General features: G+C 36.3%; 2 protein-coding genes across 3 annotated transcripts; one reads left to right on the top strand and one right to left on the bottom strand.

The window, feature by feature from the left end:
* The first annotated feature begins 1932 nt into the window (after window positions 1-1932).
* On the top strand, window positions 1933-7084 carry LOC109238645 (pentatricopeptide repeat-containing protein At1g08610). 2 transcript variants are annotated; one of them, XR_002069766.1, is made up of 3 exons: window positions 1933-2049; window positions 4135-6478; window positions 6693-7084. XR_002069766.1 is itself a non-coding variant. In XM_019405130.1 (2 exons), the coding sequence occupies exon 2, from the start codon at window positions 4329-4331 to the stop codon at window positions 6078-6080; it is 1752 nt and encodes a 583-aa protein (XP_019260675.1). In that variant the 5' UTR covers window positions 1933-2049; window positions 4135-4328; the 3' UTR covers window positions 6081-6591. The 2 variants fall into 2 exon arrangements, 1 of the variants encoding a protein (XP_019260675.1); XM_019405130.1 differs by lacking the exon at window positions 6693-7084 and having other exon boundaries at window positions 4135-6591.
* A 6402-nt stretch (window positions 7085-13486) lies between these two features.
* On the bottom strand, window positions 13487-15828 carry LOC109238644 (pentatricopeptide repeat-containing protein At3g04760, chloroplastic). Its single transcript, XM_019405129.1, has one exon. The coding sequence runs from the start codon at window positions 15584-15586 to the stop codon at window positions 13826-13828; it is 1761 nt and encodes a 586-aa protein (XP_019260674.1). The 5' UTR covers window positions 15587-15828; the 3' UTR covers window positions 13487-13825.
* Between the last annotated feature and the right edge of the window lie 2219 nt (window positions 15829-18047).

The raw sequence follows: 18047 nt of genomic DNA, 5'->3' as shown, positions 1-18047 counted from the left end.
CCCCTCAATTTTAACTCTTTATGTCATCCAATCATTATTACATTTAATTTTTTTATTGGATATTGAAGTGGTAATGTATTAGCAATACAGAGGATTACATATTTTTAATAAGAATTTAATAGACAAATTTTATTAATTTTAAAATATTAAATATTAAAAATTAGCATAGAAGTTATTGTACTCCAAAAATAAGTACAGTTACGCCATTTCCCTATGAGTTCTTCCATTTAATATTTTAGGGTTATTTTGGTATATTACTAAAGTATTTATGCTTTTATAATAATATAGGCTCTCCTTTTTTCTAAATGAATTTGAAAAATATAATACATTCTCAAATTAAATTAGTTACAGGACATTATAATATGTTTTTAAATTAAATTAATAATAGAAATATTTAAGAAGTATATCCTAAAAGTAACAAGATTACATGACTGGAAGTATTTACTTGTTCAATTTTATTTGAGTTAGAAAGCCGGAAAATAATTATATTAATAGGATTCCTAAAGGTAATCATGTAGGATTCCTAGCGTGTAGTATTATGAGGGTGTTTGGCTAAGCTTATAAGCTGGTCAAACTGGCTTATAAGCACTTTTTGGCTTATCTACGCGTTTGGTAAAATTAAAAGTGCTTATAAGTTAATGCTTATAAGCCAAAAATAAGCCAAAAGTCATAAGTTGGTCTCCCCCAACTTATCGAATTTCAGCTTATAAGCAGTTTAAGTTTGACCAAAATATTTACTATTCTATCCCTAAAATACTTCTTTTTAAAACAAAACTCTTCGTATACCTAGTTCTTCAGTTGCATATTATGAATTTCAGCACTTTTATCCAAACACATAACTGCTTATTTTTTAAATCAGCTTCAGCACTAAAAAGTGCTTTTCAACACCTAATGCTTATCAGCTACTCTAAATCAGCTAAGTCAAACAGGCTCTATGTCCTAAAACTAATAGGATTATAAGGCTACTATCTAGAATTTCGGTTATGTCCTTTTATAATGAGTTATTATGCTTAATGCTATAAGGTTATTTTGGTAAACCGACATTGTATTCATGCTTTTATAATAATATAGATACAGATAGATATAAATATAGATATAGATATAGATAGAAGGGCATTTCTCAAATCACCGAGGCACCTAGTAGCGCAAAGAGCGACGCGACAAAATCTAACAAAAAATTGTTCTTATAGCATGTAAAATAAATAATGAAGTATACTCCATCTTTAAGCATTTTGAAGAATTACTTCTCAGTTCTCAAGCACGGTATTAATGCTATAGAAAAAGGATATTATTCATATTCTTGAACACCTTTTCTAAAGTTATATAATCATAATTATTTTACATAGACTTTCCTTGTATTTAAAGTGCTCTTTTTTTTGTGTGTTTAAATATGAGGTGAAAAAACTCAAAAAATAAAATGAGGTGAAAAAAAAGTTAATCCTCTTTAGAATGCCATCATTTACTAAGTAGGCGTTTGGACATAAGAATTGTAAAATTTTAAAAAATGGTGAAAAAAAATTTCAAGTGAAAATGGTATTTGAAATTTAGAGTTGTGTTTGGACATAAATTTTAAGTTTGGGTTGTTTTTGAAGTTTTGTGAGTGCTTTGAGTGAAAATTTTGAAAAACAGCCTTTTGGAATTTTTCAAATTTTCGAAAATTTCCAAAATGCATCTTCAGATAATAATTGGAAAATTTATGAACAAACGCTGATTTCGAAAAACAGTAAAAAAAATTGAAAAAAGGAAAAAAAATTTATGTCCAAACGGGCTCTAAATATGTAATTTTTTACTCATTTCTTTCATGTCCTTCAAGCTTATTTACTTTTTACCTTTAAGGTACCAAAGTTCTTATTAAGTCGGAAAGAGGAGTCAATATGCAAATTTCTAAAAACTTCAACCCTAGTTATTAACGTCCCACTATCCTACTTTATAAACCAACCTCGTTAATCCTTATATTCATAGTTTTGCCCCCAAATAATCCCTCTCCTCTGTTTTTCAAGTCCGAAACCAATTCCAAATACTCAAACCACAACACAGGAAACACTGCAGGTACCTTCATGGCTTATTGCTTTCATATACTTTCACTTTATTCGGTTTTTCTTTCTAATTTTGTTTTTTTCACAAGCTTCTGGGTTGGAATATCAGATATTACTATTGAATTGTTAGCCAAAGATTGTAATAAAAGCTGAACAAGTTTTGTTATTTAAGTAGTTAAGTGTTTCTTTGTTTAATATTAAGTTCTTGGGTTTCTAGAGTGATGGGTTTTCCCCAAAAATTAGTTTTTTGCTGACCAGCTTGGCTAACCAACTCGAAATTCAGTTATTCTTAGGGGTCGTTTGGTTTGAAAATAAGTTATGTTGGGATTAGTTATACTGGTAGTATTTCTTATTGACTGTTTGGTATGTTGTATTAATCCTGGAATTGTCAATTTTATTGCTTTATATTAGGATAACTTATCATGAGATTAGTATTCTACCCTCTGGTAGGTGGGATAACTTATCCCTCGATTAGTAACCAGACAAGGGATAAGGCGGTACTAAATTTTTGTCCCAGGATTATTTTTGCTTATCCATCATACCAAACGATGCTTAGTGAATTGGTTGTTGGATATTGTATAGTTAATTAAATTGGTGAGCATTGTTTCACTAAACGAAAGATAGAAATACATTTGGTTTTATTGAAGCAATGAAAGATTTGGTTAAGGATGAAAGTTGTACTAATAAACAAGACGTTGGCCTGGTGGCAATAGACTTGAGCCTTGGGGTTTGCTCCCTTTCAAGGTCTCAAAGTTTGAAACCCGTTGGGTGCAAACAATTTCTGAGGGCCATCGGACTGGGTAAAAACCTGAATTAACCGTGGTGCACTTGCGGGAAACTCCTTGCCGAGGGCCTGTGCACCCCCCGGGAATAGTCGGGGCTCTTGGAGACTCGGACACCCGGTGCAAATCAAAAAAAATAAACAAGACATTATAAAACTACTACCCAAATAATATTCATATCAGTCAGAATGGAGACAACAACGACAAACACAGTAGTTTTGCCACAAGTGGGGTCTGGGGAAGGTAAGATGTACGCAGCCTTACCCCTATCCCTGGAAGGGCAGAGAGGTTGTTTCCGATAGACCCCCTGGACTCAATAATATCACTCAGAATGGAGAATCGTGGGAATTCATCTTTTTACCATAAAGATTTTATGCTATTATTATTGAGTTCGTGGGGTCTATTGGAAGCAGCCTCTCTACCTTCGTAAGGTAGGGGTAAGGTTTGCCTACACTGTAACCTCCCCAGAGCCACTTTGTGGGATTATATTGGGTTTGTTGTTGTTGTAGTTGCTTTGTGTGGTTATATATAGTAGTAATGCAAGAGTTGCTTACTTTAGTGCTAGGTATGCGAGTTAGTTCTTCATTTTGTTTAAGGAAGCCAAGAAAGTGGGCTGAATTGACTTGTTTTTTGGGAAGACAAAAGCACTTTTTGATTGGTGTAAAATGTACATAGGAAAGTAAAATAACAAATTAGATTAAATGTGTGATTTCATTGCCTTTATTTGTTCCTGTTGAGCAAATGTTTTTGTGAGATATGTTACTGTATCATGTTTAGAACGATTGCCTGGGTGTTATGTGAGCAAATGTTTCTTACTAAAGTTACTATTTTGTGTTTTGAATGCAATGGCCTCAAATAGAGCTAATGGTTAAAGAGGATTCATAGCGCAGGCTCTAACTAGTTTGGAATTGACATGTGATTGTTTGGGTGATGTTACTATATTCCATTTGACTTCCTTAATAGTGTTGGGTGAATTTTCTTATGGAGTTCCTTAGTTGATACTCATTTAATTACTGTTCTTGTCAAGTGTTTTGACTTTTGAGTCAAGTCAAATTTGGATATGAAATTCTTTTTTTCTTAGTGTACACTGTACAGTTACTGGTTTTGACAGCAGAGTTCTTTGATGATCTCTTTCACATATAAGATTTATGTATTGTCGGATGTTTTTCCCTGATAAAAGGTGTTGAAGATAAATGCTGTCAAGTTTCAACCTCCTCCACCAAAAAATTGCCTTGCTTTTGATGTTCTCTGTTTGGTTTATATTCAGTAGACGTTTTGTCCTCTTACGTCCCCACCCACCTTCTTACCTTTTTCAGTTGACAAGACTGCCATCTGTGGTCCGTCTCTTTTTTCAAGTTTGTCTAAGATTGCACCTCACCTTGAAGAATTCAAGTTTAGCTGCACATATGCCGCTGCAATCCTGCGTACTTCTAATTTGCAGAAAGAACACAGTAGTTTCTGAAGAAATGCTCTTTCTCTCTTGAACGTTGGTGTTATCGTGAAGAAAGCAATGGCTTATACACTAGTCCCAAAACTGTTGATTGAAGCTCCTGCACTGCACATACAGAACTCAAGCTCCAGCCGAATGGACCTCCAAACTGGGAGCAATCTGTCCTTGCTAATAAAAACTCCAGATGTTCTGTTAAGAAATCCATTTAGCGGTAACTTTAGTTGCCAATCTTCTCAGCAGTGGCAGGGAGCTCTTGGTTCAGGAAAAACTGGTTCGATTTTATTCTGTAGAAGCAAGCAGGGAAGTGTCTGCCTTGATAGAGTTAAAGAGGGTAATGCTGGGAGCTTAGATAGAATTGTTGACAAGAGATCAAATGAGCAACATTTAAAGAAACTTTCTAGTTCCTTAAGGTTGACCTTAGATGGACCGTTGGTTGAAAATGATGAGACAACTAACAACAAAGTCCTTAAAAGTTTTTGCAGTCATGGAAAGTTGCTTGAAGCATCAAAATTGGTTGACCTTATGACTCGTCGAAACCAAATTCCAGACTGCCCTTCTTGCGTAAACTTGATCAGGGGCCTCGTCAATGCTGGGCAGACAGGCAAAGCTGCCAATGTTCTAGAAATCATGGTTATGTCTGGTGGGACTCCAGATATTATCACATACAATATGTTAATCAGTGGTCTCTGTAGAAAAGGGCTTTTGAATTCTGCCATTGGTTTCTTGGACTATATGAGCTTTAGCGGTTGCCCTCCCGATGTTATCACTTATAATACTATACTGCGTGCTATGTTTGACCGTAGTAAATACGATCAAGCCATTCAGTTTTGGAAGGATCAGTTAAGAAAAGGATGTCCTCCTTATTCGATCACCAGTACAATTCTGGTTGAATTAGTCTGCAAACATTGTGGTATTATACGTGCTCTTGAGGTAATGGAGGATTTGGCAGTTGAGGGATGTTCTCCAGATCTTGTGACCTTTAATTCCATGGTAAATTTTGCTTCTAAGCAAGGGAACTTTGAAGATTCAGCTTTACTAATCTATTATCTTTTGTCACATGGCCTTGAGCCCAATGATGTGACGTACAATACTCTTCTCCATTCCCTTTCAACCTATGGATGTTGGAACGAGGTAGATGAGATTCTTTCGGTTATGAATGAAACTTCACATCCTCCTAGTGTTGTGACATACAATATTTTAATCAATGGTTTGTGCAAGCATGGGCTTCTGGATCGTGCAATTGATTCTTTTACTCAGATGGTCTCCCAAAACTGTTTACCCGACATAATAACCTATAATACACTTCTACGTGCTCTTTGTAAGGAGGCAATGGTGGATGAGGCCGTCCAAATTCTTCACTGTTTAAGTGATAGCAGCTGTTCTCCTAGTATAATCACTTACAACATAGTCATTGATGGCCTTGCAAAGAATGGTTTGATGGAGAAAGCGATGGAATTATACCATCGGATGGAAAAGGATGGCATTTGTCCTGATGATGTTACATATAGATGTCTAATTTGGGGTTTCTGTCGAGCAGATCTTATTGAAGAAGCTGTAGAATTACTAAAAGAGATGGGTAATAGCAGACGCAGGGTCAGAGATAATTGTTATAGATTTATTATTCACAGGTTATGTCAAAACGGTAAACTGGACTCTGCAAAACAAGTGTTGAAGATGATGATATCAAGTCGGCACAAGGTTAATTCATCCGTCTTTTCCACTATAGTTGCAGGAATAGCTGGTGCAGGTATGAATGAAGCAGCTATGGAATTGCGGGAAAAGTTGATGGAATGGAAAATTCTCAAGGAATAGAGATTTTCAGATTAAACAGAGTATCCTTAACTCGGTCAAGGGCACAGCTGGTACAGATATGAACAAAGCAGCAGCACAGAAACGCAGAAAAAGTTGAGGGAATGGAAAATCTCTAGGAATAGAGAAAGAGTACCCTTATCTCAGCTCTTTACATCATTGGACATATCACCTCAGCACAAATGGAATGTACTCCTTTAGTAGGTTTCTTTCCATTTCCTTTATCTGTTCTAATTTGTGCGCGGTAAAATTTTTGACCCTCTCCTGTACCTGCTTGTCAGAGTTTTGGCTAGCATCTGTAATCTAGTTCCTATGGCGACTTCTTTAATTGCGGTATAATTCCTCTCTATACAGGAAATGCTGTAACTGTGGTTCAGTGCATACAAGGCCTATTTTATCAGGTGCCATGAGTATATCTAGGTGACCATAGGTTATAGTACAATGCCCTTGTGGAATTTCCGAATGATGTTGTTATTCTAAAGATTTACATTCTTCTAACATCTTAAGTTCCAAAGTTTTTATCTCTTCTTTGTGTAGCTTTTCTAGCTATCATTGAGTTCATATACCTATGCATTTCTTGAGCTTATTTCTTTTTTCATGAATTATTTATGCTAGGACCCTTACAAGAATGTCACTCACCATGCCTTTCTCCGGCCAATTTCGTTTTACACCAGTGGTGAAGCCAGAAAATTCAATAAGGATGTTCAAAATTTGGACACCCTTTGCTAGTGGGCTGGGCAAGGGTGTTTAAAGTCTATGTTTTGAGCACTAACAAGTAATAGTTTACCCTATAGGCCTATACACATTATAATTTTTCGGCGAAGGGTATTCAGTTGACCACCCTTGATCACACACAATCGCCCCTGTTTATTTGACTGTTGGAAAAGAGACAATGTAAATAATCAAAACTACAACAACAACAACTACCCAGTATACTCTATTTATTCCATTTTATATAGAATTCTTTCCTTTTAGTTAGTTTGTCATATTTTCGGATTATTCTTATTTTGTTCTTACTGTCATAGCTTGTTCAAATCTACTTGGATATAAAAGTTTACAAATTTTTCTTTTTAGTGTGTTGTATTTTCATATTATTCTCATTTTACCTTTATTGATATGACTTGTCAAATCTACTTGAATATTAATTAATGTTCACCTTTTTTCTACTTTAAGGGTGTGTTTGGTATAGTGCTGTATTGTGGGCCGGTCTGGGACCGGGACCGGACCGGGCCCGCTGTCTTAACGGGCTAAACGGTCCCGGCGGGCCGGTCCCTGATGGTGTAGAAAGCCCGTGGCGGGCTGGTCCCTTGCATGAGGCCCACGAGACCGGGACCGCTAAGCCCGGGACCGGCAGGCGGTCCTGGGCCGGTTCAACCGGGCCTAACGGTCCTAACGGGCTCCAACGGCTCTTTTCTGAAAAGGAATTTTTTTATTTTTTTTAAAAGACCAGCGGTCAGATTTTAAAATCTAGCCGTTGGCCTTTAATTTTCAACCGTTTGGAACTTTAAAAAATAGCCATTTGGCCCCCAAACTTTATTTTAATCCCGAACTTTATATAATTACACTTTTTTCCAATTCTCAACTATAAATACCCCCTCATTCTTTCATTTTTACTCACCAATTCATCAATCTATCTCAATCTCTCTCAATCTATATCTAATTTCTCTTCTATAATTGCTTATTTTATTATTGCAATTTCGTGAAAAATTGTGAAGTTGGTGAATTGAAGTATTCAAGTCTTCGAGTCTTCAACGATTTTCAATTTTCAAGAAGTTGTTCGGCAATTCGGTAAACTCGTTCCAACTCTTAAGTTTTAAGAATATATTTTTGTGTGTTTAGTTTGCATAATTGTAATTAATATGGCATTTTCTTTGAAAAAAATGTTTGGTGGTAAGGGAAAAGCTAAAATTGGTGAAAGTAGTCTCCAACCTACTAACCTTCCCCCGACTCCCCGACCCAGACCTATTACCCGTCCTGCTGCTCCTATTATTCTTGATAGTGATAACCCTTGTTTTTAATTTTTCGATAGTGAATTTTGCCATAATGTTGCACAAGGTGAACAATTAAATGAAGAAGTTATGAATGTTCTTTATCCTAATCAAACTATCTTAGAAAATGATGAGGAAAATGAGGATGTAGATGAAACCCAACCGGATTTAGATGATACACCTACTAGTCCTGTTAATAACCCAACTGATGCCCCGCCCGACCCACCTGTAGAAACCCCTAGTTTTAATAGACAACCTTCTAAACGCCTAGAAACATCAATAGTTTGAAATTTTTTTACTCAAGTAAGAGAACAAAATAAGGCCGTAGCGGTACGGGTAGTTTGGCTAGGCACATACAAACACACTCTAGAGATAAAGTTAAATATTTACAAATGAAAGCGCAGCAAGAGGGGACAAGTGTAGATACTGCGGTTAACCCTAGTACAGGTTCAAATCTAGTTCGACCAGGAATTAACACTGTGACCGGTGGTATTTTATATTACGATCCTAATAAAGATCGTGAAGAATTAGCAAAGATGGTTACCGTTATGTGCTTACCATATACTTTTCCTTCTAACCTTAATTTTGTGCATTATATTAGAAAAGTTTTTAATCCTACTTAGTGGCCTCGCGCAACAGTTAAGAGCGATATTTATAAATATAAACATGAATATGAACAATATTTGCGGTATTTATTTACTCATATAACTAATCGGATTTCTATTACTACTGATATTGGTAGAAGTAATAATGACTGTGATTATCTAACTGCTTCGCCCGGAAGCGGTGATGAACAAGCTTCTTTTCCGCCACCACCAACGGAACCTCCTCCGAACCTTGAAGGATTTATGAGATTTGTTAGAGATAGAATGTAGATTATGGTGTAACTTGTAGTTTGGCATATCTTCTTTAGTTTTTTTTCCTTTTAATGGTGGTATTAGTACCTTGTTGTGCTCATTCCATTGGGGGGAAGAAGACTAAGAAAGATATGCCATTTTTGGTAATAAAAATTATAAGACATGCCCTTGAATATCTCTTTGCAATATTTTTTTGTCTTTAACTTGCTATTATTTATAAGATATGTTATATATACATAACATACAATATATACTACAAGAAAATATATAAGGGAATATATATACATAACATACAATATATACTACAAGAAAATATATAAGGGAATATATATACATAACATACTATATATACTACAAGAAAATATATAAGGGGATATATATACATAACATACAATATATACTACAAGAAATATATAAGGGAATATATATACATAACATACTATATATAGTATACTATACTAGTATACTATACTAGTATACTATATATATTATATATACATGATGAAGTAGTACTATATATACTACAAAATAAGATTTTTCAAAATGAGGGCCCCACCCCCAATGACCACCAACGGTCATATTGCACAAATAGCCGTTTTTTTTTCAATTTACAAAACTAACCTTCTCTAACACTATAAGTACCCCCCTCCCTCTTCTTCATTTCAATACTCAATACTCATTTCTCAATCTAAATTTCTCTCAATCTCTCAATCTCCAATTTTCAAGACTTCAAGTCTCAATCTCAATTTTCAAGTTAAATCATGCCTCGTTCGGAAAGAGTGCGCTTATTTGTTTCGCAATACTATGAAGTGCTTGAAGAAAATGAAGAAGGCCAAATATTAAAGTGCAAGAACTGTGGAAGAGTCTTAAATTTTCGTTCAGGGTGTACCACAGGCATTTTAAGGAGGCATATAAAGTATTGTGTTGAGGGTATTTATCCGCAAATTCGTCTTTAAGATTTTTCAACAATTTGTGTTATTTTAAAATTATTAGACGTATTTATGCTTCATGTTGTACTTTGTTATTAATTTATTATGCATGCCAATTTAGTTTTACTATTGATTTGTTATTTTACATTTTCGTCAAACACTTTAATAATTAGATTTCTATATTATATATACTACATATATTTATATAGCCATGCATAAGAGCAATTTATATATATACATACACATATGGTTTACAAGAAATTGCCTTAAATAAAAAAAATTAAAAAAAAGCCCGTTAGGCCCGCTAAGCCCACGAGCCCGGCCCATTTAGCCCAGGACCATATGGGCTTAGGCCCGTTACAGGCTGGTCCTACCCGTTGAGCCCACGAAGCCCGGGACCGCGAAGCCCGGGACCGCCAGAGCCCGGGACCGCTAAGCCCAGGCCCGTTTAGCCCGGCCCGTTTAGCCCATTTAGGCCCGGGCCCAGCCCACCATACAGCCTTAAATAAAACTCCGAGGCAGATTGATGAGATATTGCAATTCAAGCAGAAACCGACTGAGACTTTGCAAGAGACCTGGGAGAGGTTTAAGGGTTCGGATCAGATGTTGGGACAGAGATTTTATATGGGTTTGGCTGACAGTCTGAAGGCCAATGTAGATGCTTCAGCTAGGGGTGCATTCTTGAGCAAAACTTTCACAGAGTGCAAGATTCTTCTAGACAAGATGTCTCAAAATTCAGGTTGGATGACGAGAGACACAACACTCACTCCAATGATGCATTTTGTCGCTCTTGACCCAAACAACACACACGCAGAAAACATAGCCACTCTTATGACCCAGATGAGCTTGCTGACAAAGAAAATCGATGAGATGGGTACAAAATAGGTGCACATTGTAGATACTACAAATTGAGGCTTGTGCACTCCTTGCATAAACCAGTCATATATGTGCTCGTGGAGTGGAGAGAATGACAACTAGGGATTCACAGCACACATGAATTATGTCAATAATTTTGGAGGTCAGAGGCAAGGTGGGCAGTAATGGGGACCAATAGCAAACCAGCAGTACAGACCGAACCAGCCATAGCACAACCCCAATCCAGGAGGAGCACGACCACAAGGCCAAGTCATACCTTACCAAAGGCAACATGGCTATAATCAGCAACACCAGCAACACTTGACCTACCAACCACCTCAACAGCAGCAGGATAGTAACATGATTGAAATCAGGGGTATGCTTCAACAACTTGTTGGGACAAATGGAAAGATGCAAGAGAAGTTAGCTGCACATGATTCAGCAATCAAAGGCACTGAAACTCAATTGGGACAACTATCTATGGCCTTAAAAAATCGCCCACAAGGAACATTGCCTGCAGATATACGAACGTTAATCCAAAGGAGCAGAACCTGAATCAACTCATGGCAGTGAGTCTCAGAAATGGGAGAGATCTAGACAACGAGCAAGAAGTTTCTCAATCCTAAGGCTGGCATCCGATCCGGGCCCGGTCCCAAACGGGCTTCGTGGGCTGAGCTCAAACGGTCTAGGCTCAAACGGACCCGGTCTTCGTGGGTCGGGCTTAAATGGACCTGGGCATCATGAGCTTTTGGGTGTAACCAGACCGGGACCGGGGCCGTGTAGTAATGGTCCCGGGCTATGTGGGTCGGGCCCGGGCCCAAACGGGCCTAGACTATTCTTTTTAATTTTTTTTACCTAAGGCAATTTCTTGTAAATTATATAGCTTATATATGTGTATATATATATATATATATATACATATATATATATATATATATATATATAGGATATGGGAAAAAGGTTATGGCGNTATATTTATATAGCCATGCATAAGAGCAATTTATATATATACATACACATATGGTTTACAAGAAATTGCCTTAAATAAAAAAAATTTAAAAAAAAAGCCCTGAAATAAAAAAAAAAAACCCCCCGTTAGGCCCGCTAAGCCCACGAGCCCGGCCCATTTAGCCCAGGACCATATGGGCTTAGGCCCGTCACGGGCTGGTCCTACCCGTTGAGCCCACGAAGCCCGAGACCGCGAAGCCCAGGACCGCTAAGCCCAGGCCCGTTTAGCCCGGCCCGTTTAGCCCATTTAGGCCCGGGCCCGACCCACCATACAGCCTTAGTTTGGTATGAAGGAAAATATTTTCCGAAAAATGTTTCCAATTTTCCCATGTTTGGTTGGCTTAAATATTTTGGAAAATATTTTTCTTATCAACTCATTTTCCTTCAACTGGAGGAAAATGTTTTCCTTATCAAGAGAATGGAAAACATTTTCCAAAACTCCTTCTCAACCTTCCCCACCCTATCCCCCAACCCACCTCCACACCCCCACACCCACCCACCCAAACTCCACCTCTCTCCAAAAAGAATTTTTTTTTAAGATTTCTAGTTTTTTTTCCGTCACCACCCACTCTGCTATTCCCCGCCAAACCCACCCTCACTCGCCCCTCCTACCCAACCCTACCCCCCCCCCCCCCCCCCGTGCAAAAAAATATTTTTTTTATATATATTTTTAATTTTAATTTTTTCATCTGTCGGTTTACAGGTTCGAAATTTTACAAGTTCCAAAGTTATGAGTTTAGAGGTTTATGTGTTTGAAAGTTTACGGGTTTAGAAATTATAAAGTTTACGGGTTCGAAAGTTCGCAGTTTTTACGTAAAAAAGTAAAGCAACACATTAGTTGCTTTGGGTTGTGCCGATTTTTAGAGACTTGGGTAAGGGGGTGGGGGGCGGGGGGTGAGGAGAGTTGCATAAAAAATATTTTCCTAAAAGAAATATTTTCTACTCTCTAACCAAACAATAGAAAATATTTTCCAGAAAATGTTTTCCACTCACCAACTAAACAAGGGAAGATAAATGATAAAACCACTCATTTTCCATGAAAAACATTTTCCTTCATACCAAACACACCCTAAATGTCCCTAGTTAAACATCAGTCGCATCAAATAGAGCGGATTAGGGTGTATCTTTTTGCGTTATTATTAAATCTCATAGACGTTCTTACTTCTTAGTGGGCATTTGGACATAAGAATTGTGAAATTCCGGAAAAAAATTATAAATAAAAAAAAATTCAAGTAAAAATGGGTATTAGAAAATTAAAGTTGTGTTTGGACATAGTTAACCCATTTGGAGCTGTTTTTGATTTATTGTGAGCGGTTTGAAATGAAAATTTTGAAAAATAATTTTTTAGAATTTTTCAAATTTCGAAAAGAACTTCAAGTGATATTTGAAAATTTTATGGCCAAACATTTACTCCGAAAAAAGTAAAAAAAAAATCTGAAAAAAGTGAATTCTTTATTATGGCCAAACGGGCCCTTAGTTTAATCCTGCAAATTTGAGTGCTCACTAGATAAATAAGTAGACTCACAGATTGTCTAGAATAAAATGTCTTACTTATAAGCTAGACTTAGGTAATGTACGTTTTAAGTTAATAGAAATTATAAAAGATACTTAGTATATAGTCCAAGAAAGGGAAAAAAATATGTTATGACTGTAGTATGTAGCATAGAATATGAGTGGGCAGAAACTGCAATTGCAAACCCTTAGGTTGCATGGTTCCGCATTAAGTACTTTCGATGCGGGGTATAACCTATAATATGTTGAGGAGGCATCAATCAATTAACAGTTTATTTTTTCAGCGACAACACAGTCCAAAGCAATATTGTTTGTTGTCAAAAAGCACCAGATTTGGCCACATATTAGAGAGGTATTTTCCTCTAACGAACACTATGTAAAAACTGCAGATAAAGAAGCCTGACATCTTTTATTACTGTCAATGATATACAAGTATTGAACATTGCTCGGACTGTACGAGTAAGGGCAGCTTCGGTGCTGTGTGTGGGGTCCTGGGAAGGGCCAGACCACAAGGGTCTATTGTACGCAGTCTTACCTTACATTTCATTTCTCCAAGAGGCTGTTTCCACAGCTCGAACTCGTGACCTCAACTTTACCAATTACGCCAAGCCTTCCCTTCCAGTACTATCTTTATAAACATCAGATATAGGAAATGTTTTTCTCAAACGTTGAACTGATTCTTTTGAAATAGCATTCTTCTGATAAAGAGAGTTAGCAGCCTCCATTGCTTGAACTCTCCATCCTGAAAAACCAATACCTTCTATTAACAGAATGTACGTCGTTTCATTTGGCCGACGCCCTTTGTCTACCATTACTCTTAACACTTCAATCGCCTCGTCAACTCTATGAGCTTTACACAATCCAAGAAGCAGAATGTTATAAGTAATCACAGTAGGTGGAAAACCATTCCCTTCCATATCTCCTAACAAGTCAAGCGCCTCGTTCACTAATCCGTCTCTGCATAAACATGATATTAGCGAATTATAAGTAATCTCATCAGGATCAATCCCTTTTTCTATCATCTCCGAAACCAATCTCAACGCCCTAGCTCTATCTCCGTTATTCCATAACGCGCTCATCATTGTATTATAAGTACTCACATCAGGTGGACAGCCTATTTCCGCGAGCTTCTCAAATACTTCCATTGCTTCGTCGGCTTTCCCTTTCTTACACATTGTAGAAAGTATAGTGTTGTAGTTCACTATATCAGGCAAGCAACCATTCGAAATCATATAGTCGAGGAACTTAATAGCCAAATCTAATCTCCCTCCTTTACAAAATGCAGAAATCAATGGATCATAAGTGAAAGTATCTGGTGTTAATCCCTTATCCATCATTATCTTCAACAAGTTGATCGCCTCGTCTAATTTCCCATCTCTACACAAAGAACTCATCAAAATGCTATAAGTAACCACATTTGGTTCACACCCTGCAGAAAACATCTCGTTCACTAACTTCTCTCCATCGCTCCATTTCCCCTTATGCAATAACGCCCTTAACAATATATTATAAGAAATCACATCCGGTTTGCAACCCTTAGATGGCAAACTCCTAACAAACTCATAAGCTTGATCCATCATCTTTTCTCTACACATTCCCCTTATAATTGCATTATAAGTATACATATCAGGTTGAAGCCCTATCGATAACATCTCATCAAGAAGCTTCATTGCTTCATGAATTCCGCCTTCAAGAATCGTTGCCTCTATCAAGATTGTATATGTAATAACTGTAGGCTTACAATTTCTTTCTTCTTTTAACTGATCCAACAATTTCAATGCTAACCCTAATTTCCCCCTATCACAAAGACTTCCAATCAAGATATTATAAGTAACAGCATCCGGAGGAAATCCGTGGGATTTCATCCGATTCAACACCTTATTCGCCTCTTCAATTTTATTCATTTTGCAGAATCCACTAATAAGAGCATTATATGCAAATACATCAGGTTCACCAAATTCCTCTAAAATCTGCATAACTTTTAATGCTTTGTCCGAATTTTTCGAGTGGCAAAATCCCTTAATAAGCTTAGTACAAAGAATAACATCTGGTTTATAACCATTATTCTTCACTTTGCAATCAAGAAGATACAATGTTTCATCATATTTGCCAACTTTACATGACCAATTTAACACTTTCAAAATATTTGTTGCTTTCAAATCATTGGATTGTTGTACATAGGCATGTCTATTTTCAGTAGAAACTTTAACCCTTTGGTTATTTCTAGGCTTTACTTTACTAAATTCATGGCTATTACATCTAACAATAGAAGTGTGCTTTTGAGATTGAGATATTGGCTTTAGGTTATTGGAGAAAAAGAGACAATGAGGAAAAATCTCAGCTGAAATAATTCGAGTCATTTGGTTAGTATTATTAAGTATTTAATTCAAATGTTACAGTCTATTGGTACAATAGGTGTGCGTTCAATTCTCACTGTACTTCTTTCCGTTCGTGATCTTTTCAATGTAATGGAGAAATGATCTTGAACTGAATTATAAAAGAGAAAGATGTACCTGTTAATCTTGTTTGTAGAGTGAGAAAATGAGCATAAATAAACCATGAAAATATGAAGGTATGGAAAATATTAGCAGTTGAAGTTGAGGTGTTGGTACTATTTTTGTAGAAATCTAGTTATAGATTCTTATTGGATAACATAGTAAGTTTAGATAAGGCCACGTAACTGGTTAACCCATTGGATAAACCGGGTCGGTCTAGTTTGTGGCTTTGCACTTTTTGAAGTTCACTATAAGGTCCACTTCTTGGGTTAATTTTTTTTTTAAATATTGAGCCACATTTTTTTTCAATGACGACGGTGTGTGGGCCAGCTTGCACACACCTCGATTATTTCATCGGTCATTTGCTACCTCCTAAGTACCAAATAATTCTGCCCACCAAAGCTTAAGCAGTTGAAAAGAAATCGCCTAATTTTTTTCGTGCCCGGCGTGTTTCTCCTTTCCTCTTTAGCCACAGATTCACATGATAAAATTCCGGACAAAGGAAATTTGAGTGATCTCAGTACTCTATAATTTTTTAAAATTGTACTCCCTCCGGTCCAAAATAAGTGATTTTTTGGATGTTTTTCACACAAATTAAGAAATCCACCTTTTAGCATTAATTAGCAATGGAATTGACCATATTAACCTTTACTATCTCACATAAACACTCCTAACACATATTCCAACACCATTTACTTCAAGGACAATGTATGAAAAAAATAATTAATTCATTCTTGAAATCTGGAAAAATCACTTATTTTGGACCACAAGAAAAAGGCCAAAAAATCACTTATTTTGGACCGGAGGAAGTGTGTTTTTTTATTGAACAAGTGCTCAACCTTGTATGGAAGTCGAGAACTATAAAGTACATGCAGATTTATTATTTAAATTTAATAGGTTCCACCTTAAAGTATTTAATACGGACTCTTTATACTTTAACATTGTGGTTTCAAGTTTAATATTTACTAAAATTTTAGTGATAACATATAAATCTATGTCTCGTTTCAAAAATATTTGGTCCGGATGAATCCGTCGCAAAAAAACTATATCCACCGTGACTATCCACCAATCCACTAATATCATTTCCACTAAGCCATGTTAGCTAATTAGTCAACCATACCACTATATTATCATCCGTTGAATTACAACTTGTTGCTTATTTTTATATTATACCTAAAAGTTGTACTAGATAATTATTTCCTTGAATTAACAATAGGCAAATATGTAATGCATATTTGTAGTAGATTCATGACGAACAGTGGCGGACCCAGGATTTTTATCAAGCGGGTTTAAAATGCAAAGAAGCAAATATACAAAGAGGTCAACAAAAACTATATATTAATAAAATATATTATTACAACTGTCCTCTACGAGTTTTCATTTCCTGAAACGTATTCATAATAGTCTCATCAGAAATGGTGTTAAATATTTTTCTTTCTACATAAGGTACCAAACAACCGCTCATGAATTCGTCATTCATTCGATTTCGCAATTCACTCTTGATCAACTTCATCGCCGAGAAAGTTCTTTCAATTGTAGCAGTGGCAACTGGTAGAAGCAAAGCAAATTTCAGAAAGCGAAACACAAATGGATAATTCAAATGCTTCTTTGTCTTAACTAGTGTTTCAGAAAGATCAACAAGTCCTTGTAGGTTTTAGAACCTTTCATCAAAATCACAAACATCAACAACATAAGTTTCAAGTTGATTCTTGAGCATAACCATTATATTCTCATCAAAATCGTCCGGATACAATTCAGCCATCATCAATATCTTGTTTATGTCAAAACTGGAAAATGAATCAACTGGATTTAAGCAAGCTACTCTAACAAGCAAGTTCGTTGTCACCCTATTAAAACGAGTATTGAGTTCTTGAACTTGCCAATCAATAATCTTAAAAAATATATCAACACGATAGTGATGTAAAATAACATAATCAGCAACTTTACGTCGAGATCTTCCGGAGTTAACATAGAAGTCAACAAAGTTTGGTATCAAAATATTATACTTGACACAAAATGCAGACACCTTATCAATAGTAAACCCCATTCTTCTTCTCTTAGCTTTTGCAATCGTTTCTTTGCCACTTCAACAAGTAGAATAGCATTTTCAATATCTTGCTCCTTTTTTCGTAAGGATGTATTAAGCTCGTTTGTGATCCCCAAAACATCTCTCATTAGGTACAACATGAAAGCAACCTCAAATGTTTGACAAGTGCTAAAATATCCCTTTGCCTTAGCTCTTTCTTCTGAAGCCCGGGCATCAACAACGATAGTATCAAGAACATCAATAATTGAGCCAAACGGAAAATAAAGTTCTTAAAAGATT

This window comes from Nicotiana attenuata, unplaced genomic scaffold (genome assembly GCF_001879085.1).
Source record: "Nicotiana attenuata strain UT unplaced genomic scaffold, NIATTr2, whole genome shotgun sequence".
NCBI lineage: Eukaryota > Viridiplantae > Streptophyta > Magnoliopsida > Solanales > Solanaceae > Nicotiana > Nicotiana attenuata.
Note: the sequence above shows the minus strand (reverse complement) of the source record. Positions and strands in the feature narration are given on the sequence as shown.

Coding starts and splice junctions, on each gene's coding strand:
- LOC109238645 (XM_019405130.1), top strand. CDS start 4,329: ATGGCTTATACACTAGTCCCAAAACTGTTGATTGAAGCTCCTGCACTG.
- LOC109238644 (XM_019405129.1), bottom strand. CDS start 15,586: ATGACTCGAATTATTTCAGCTGAGATTTTTCCTCATTGTCTCTTTTTC.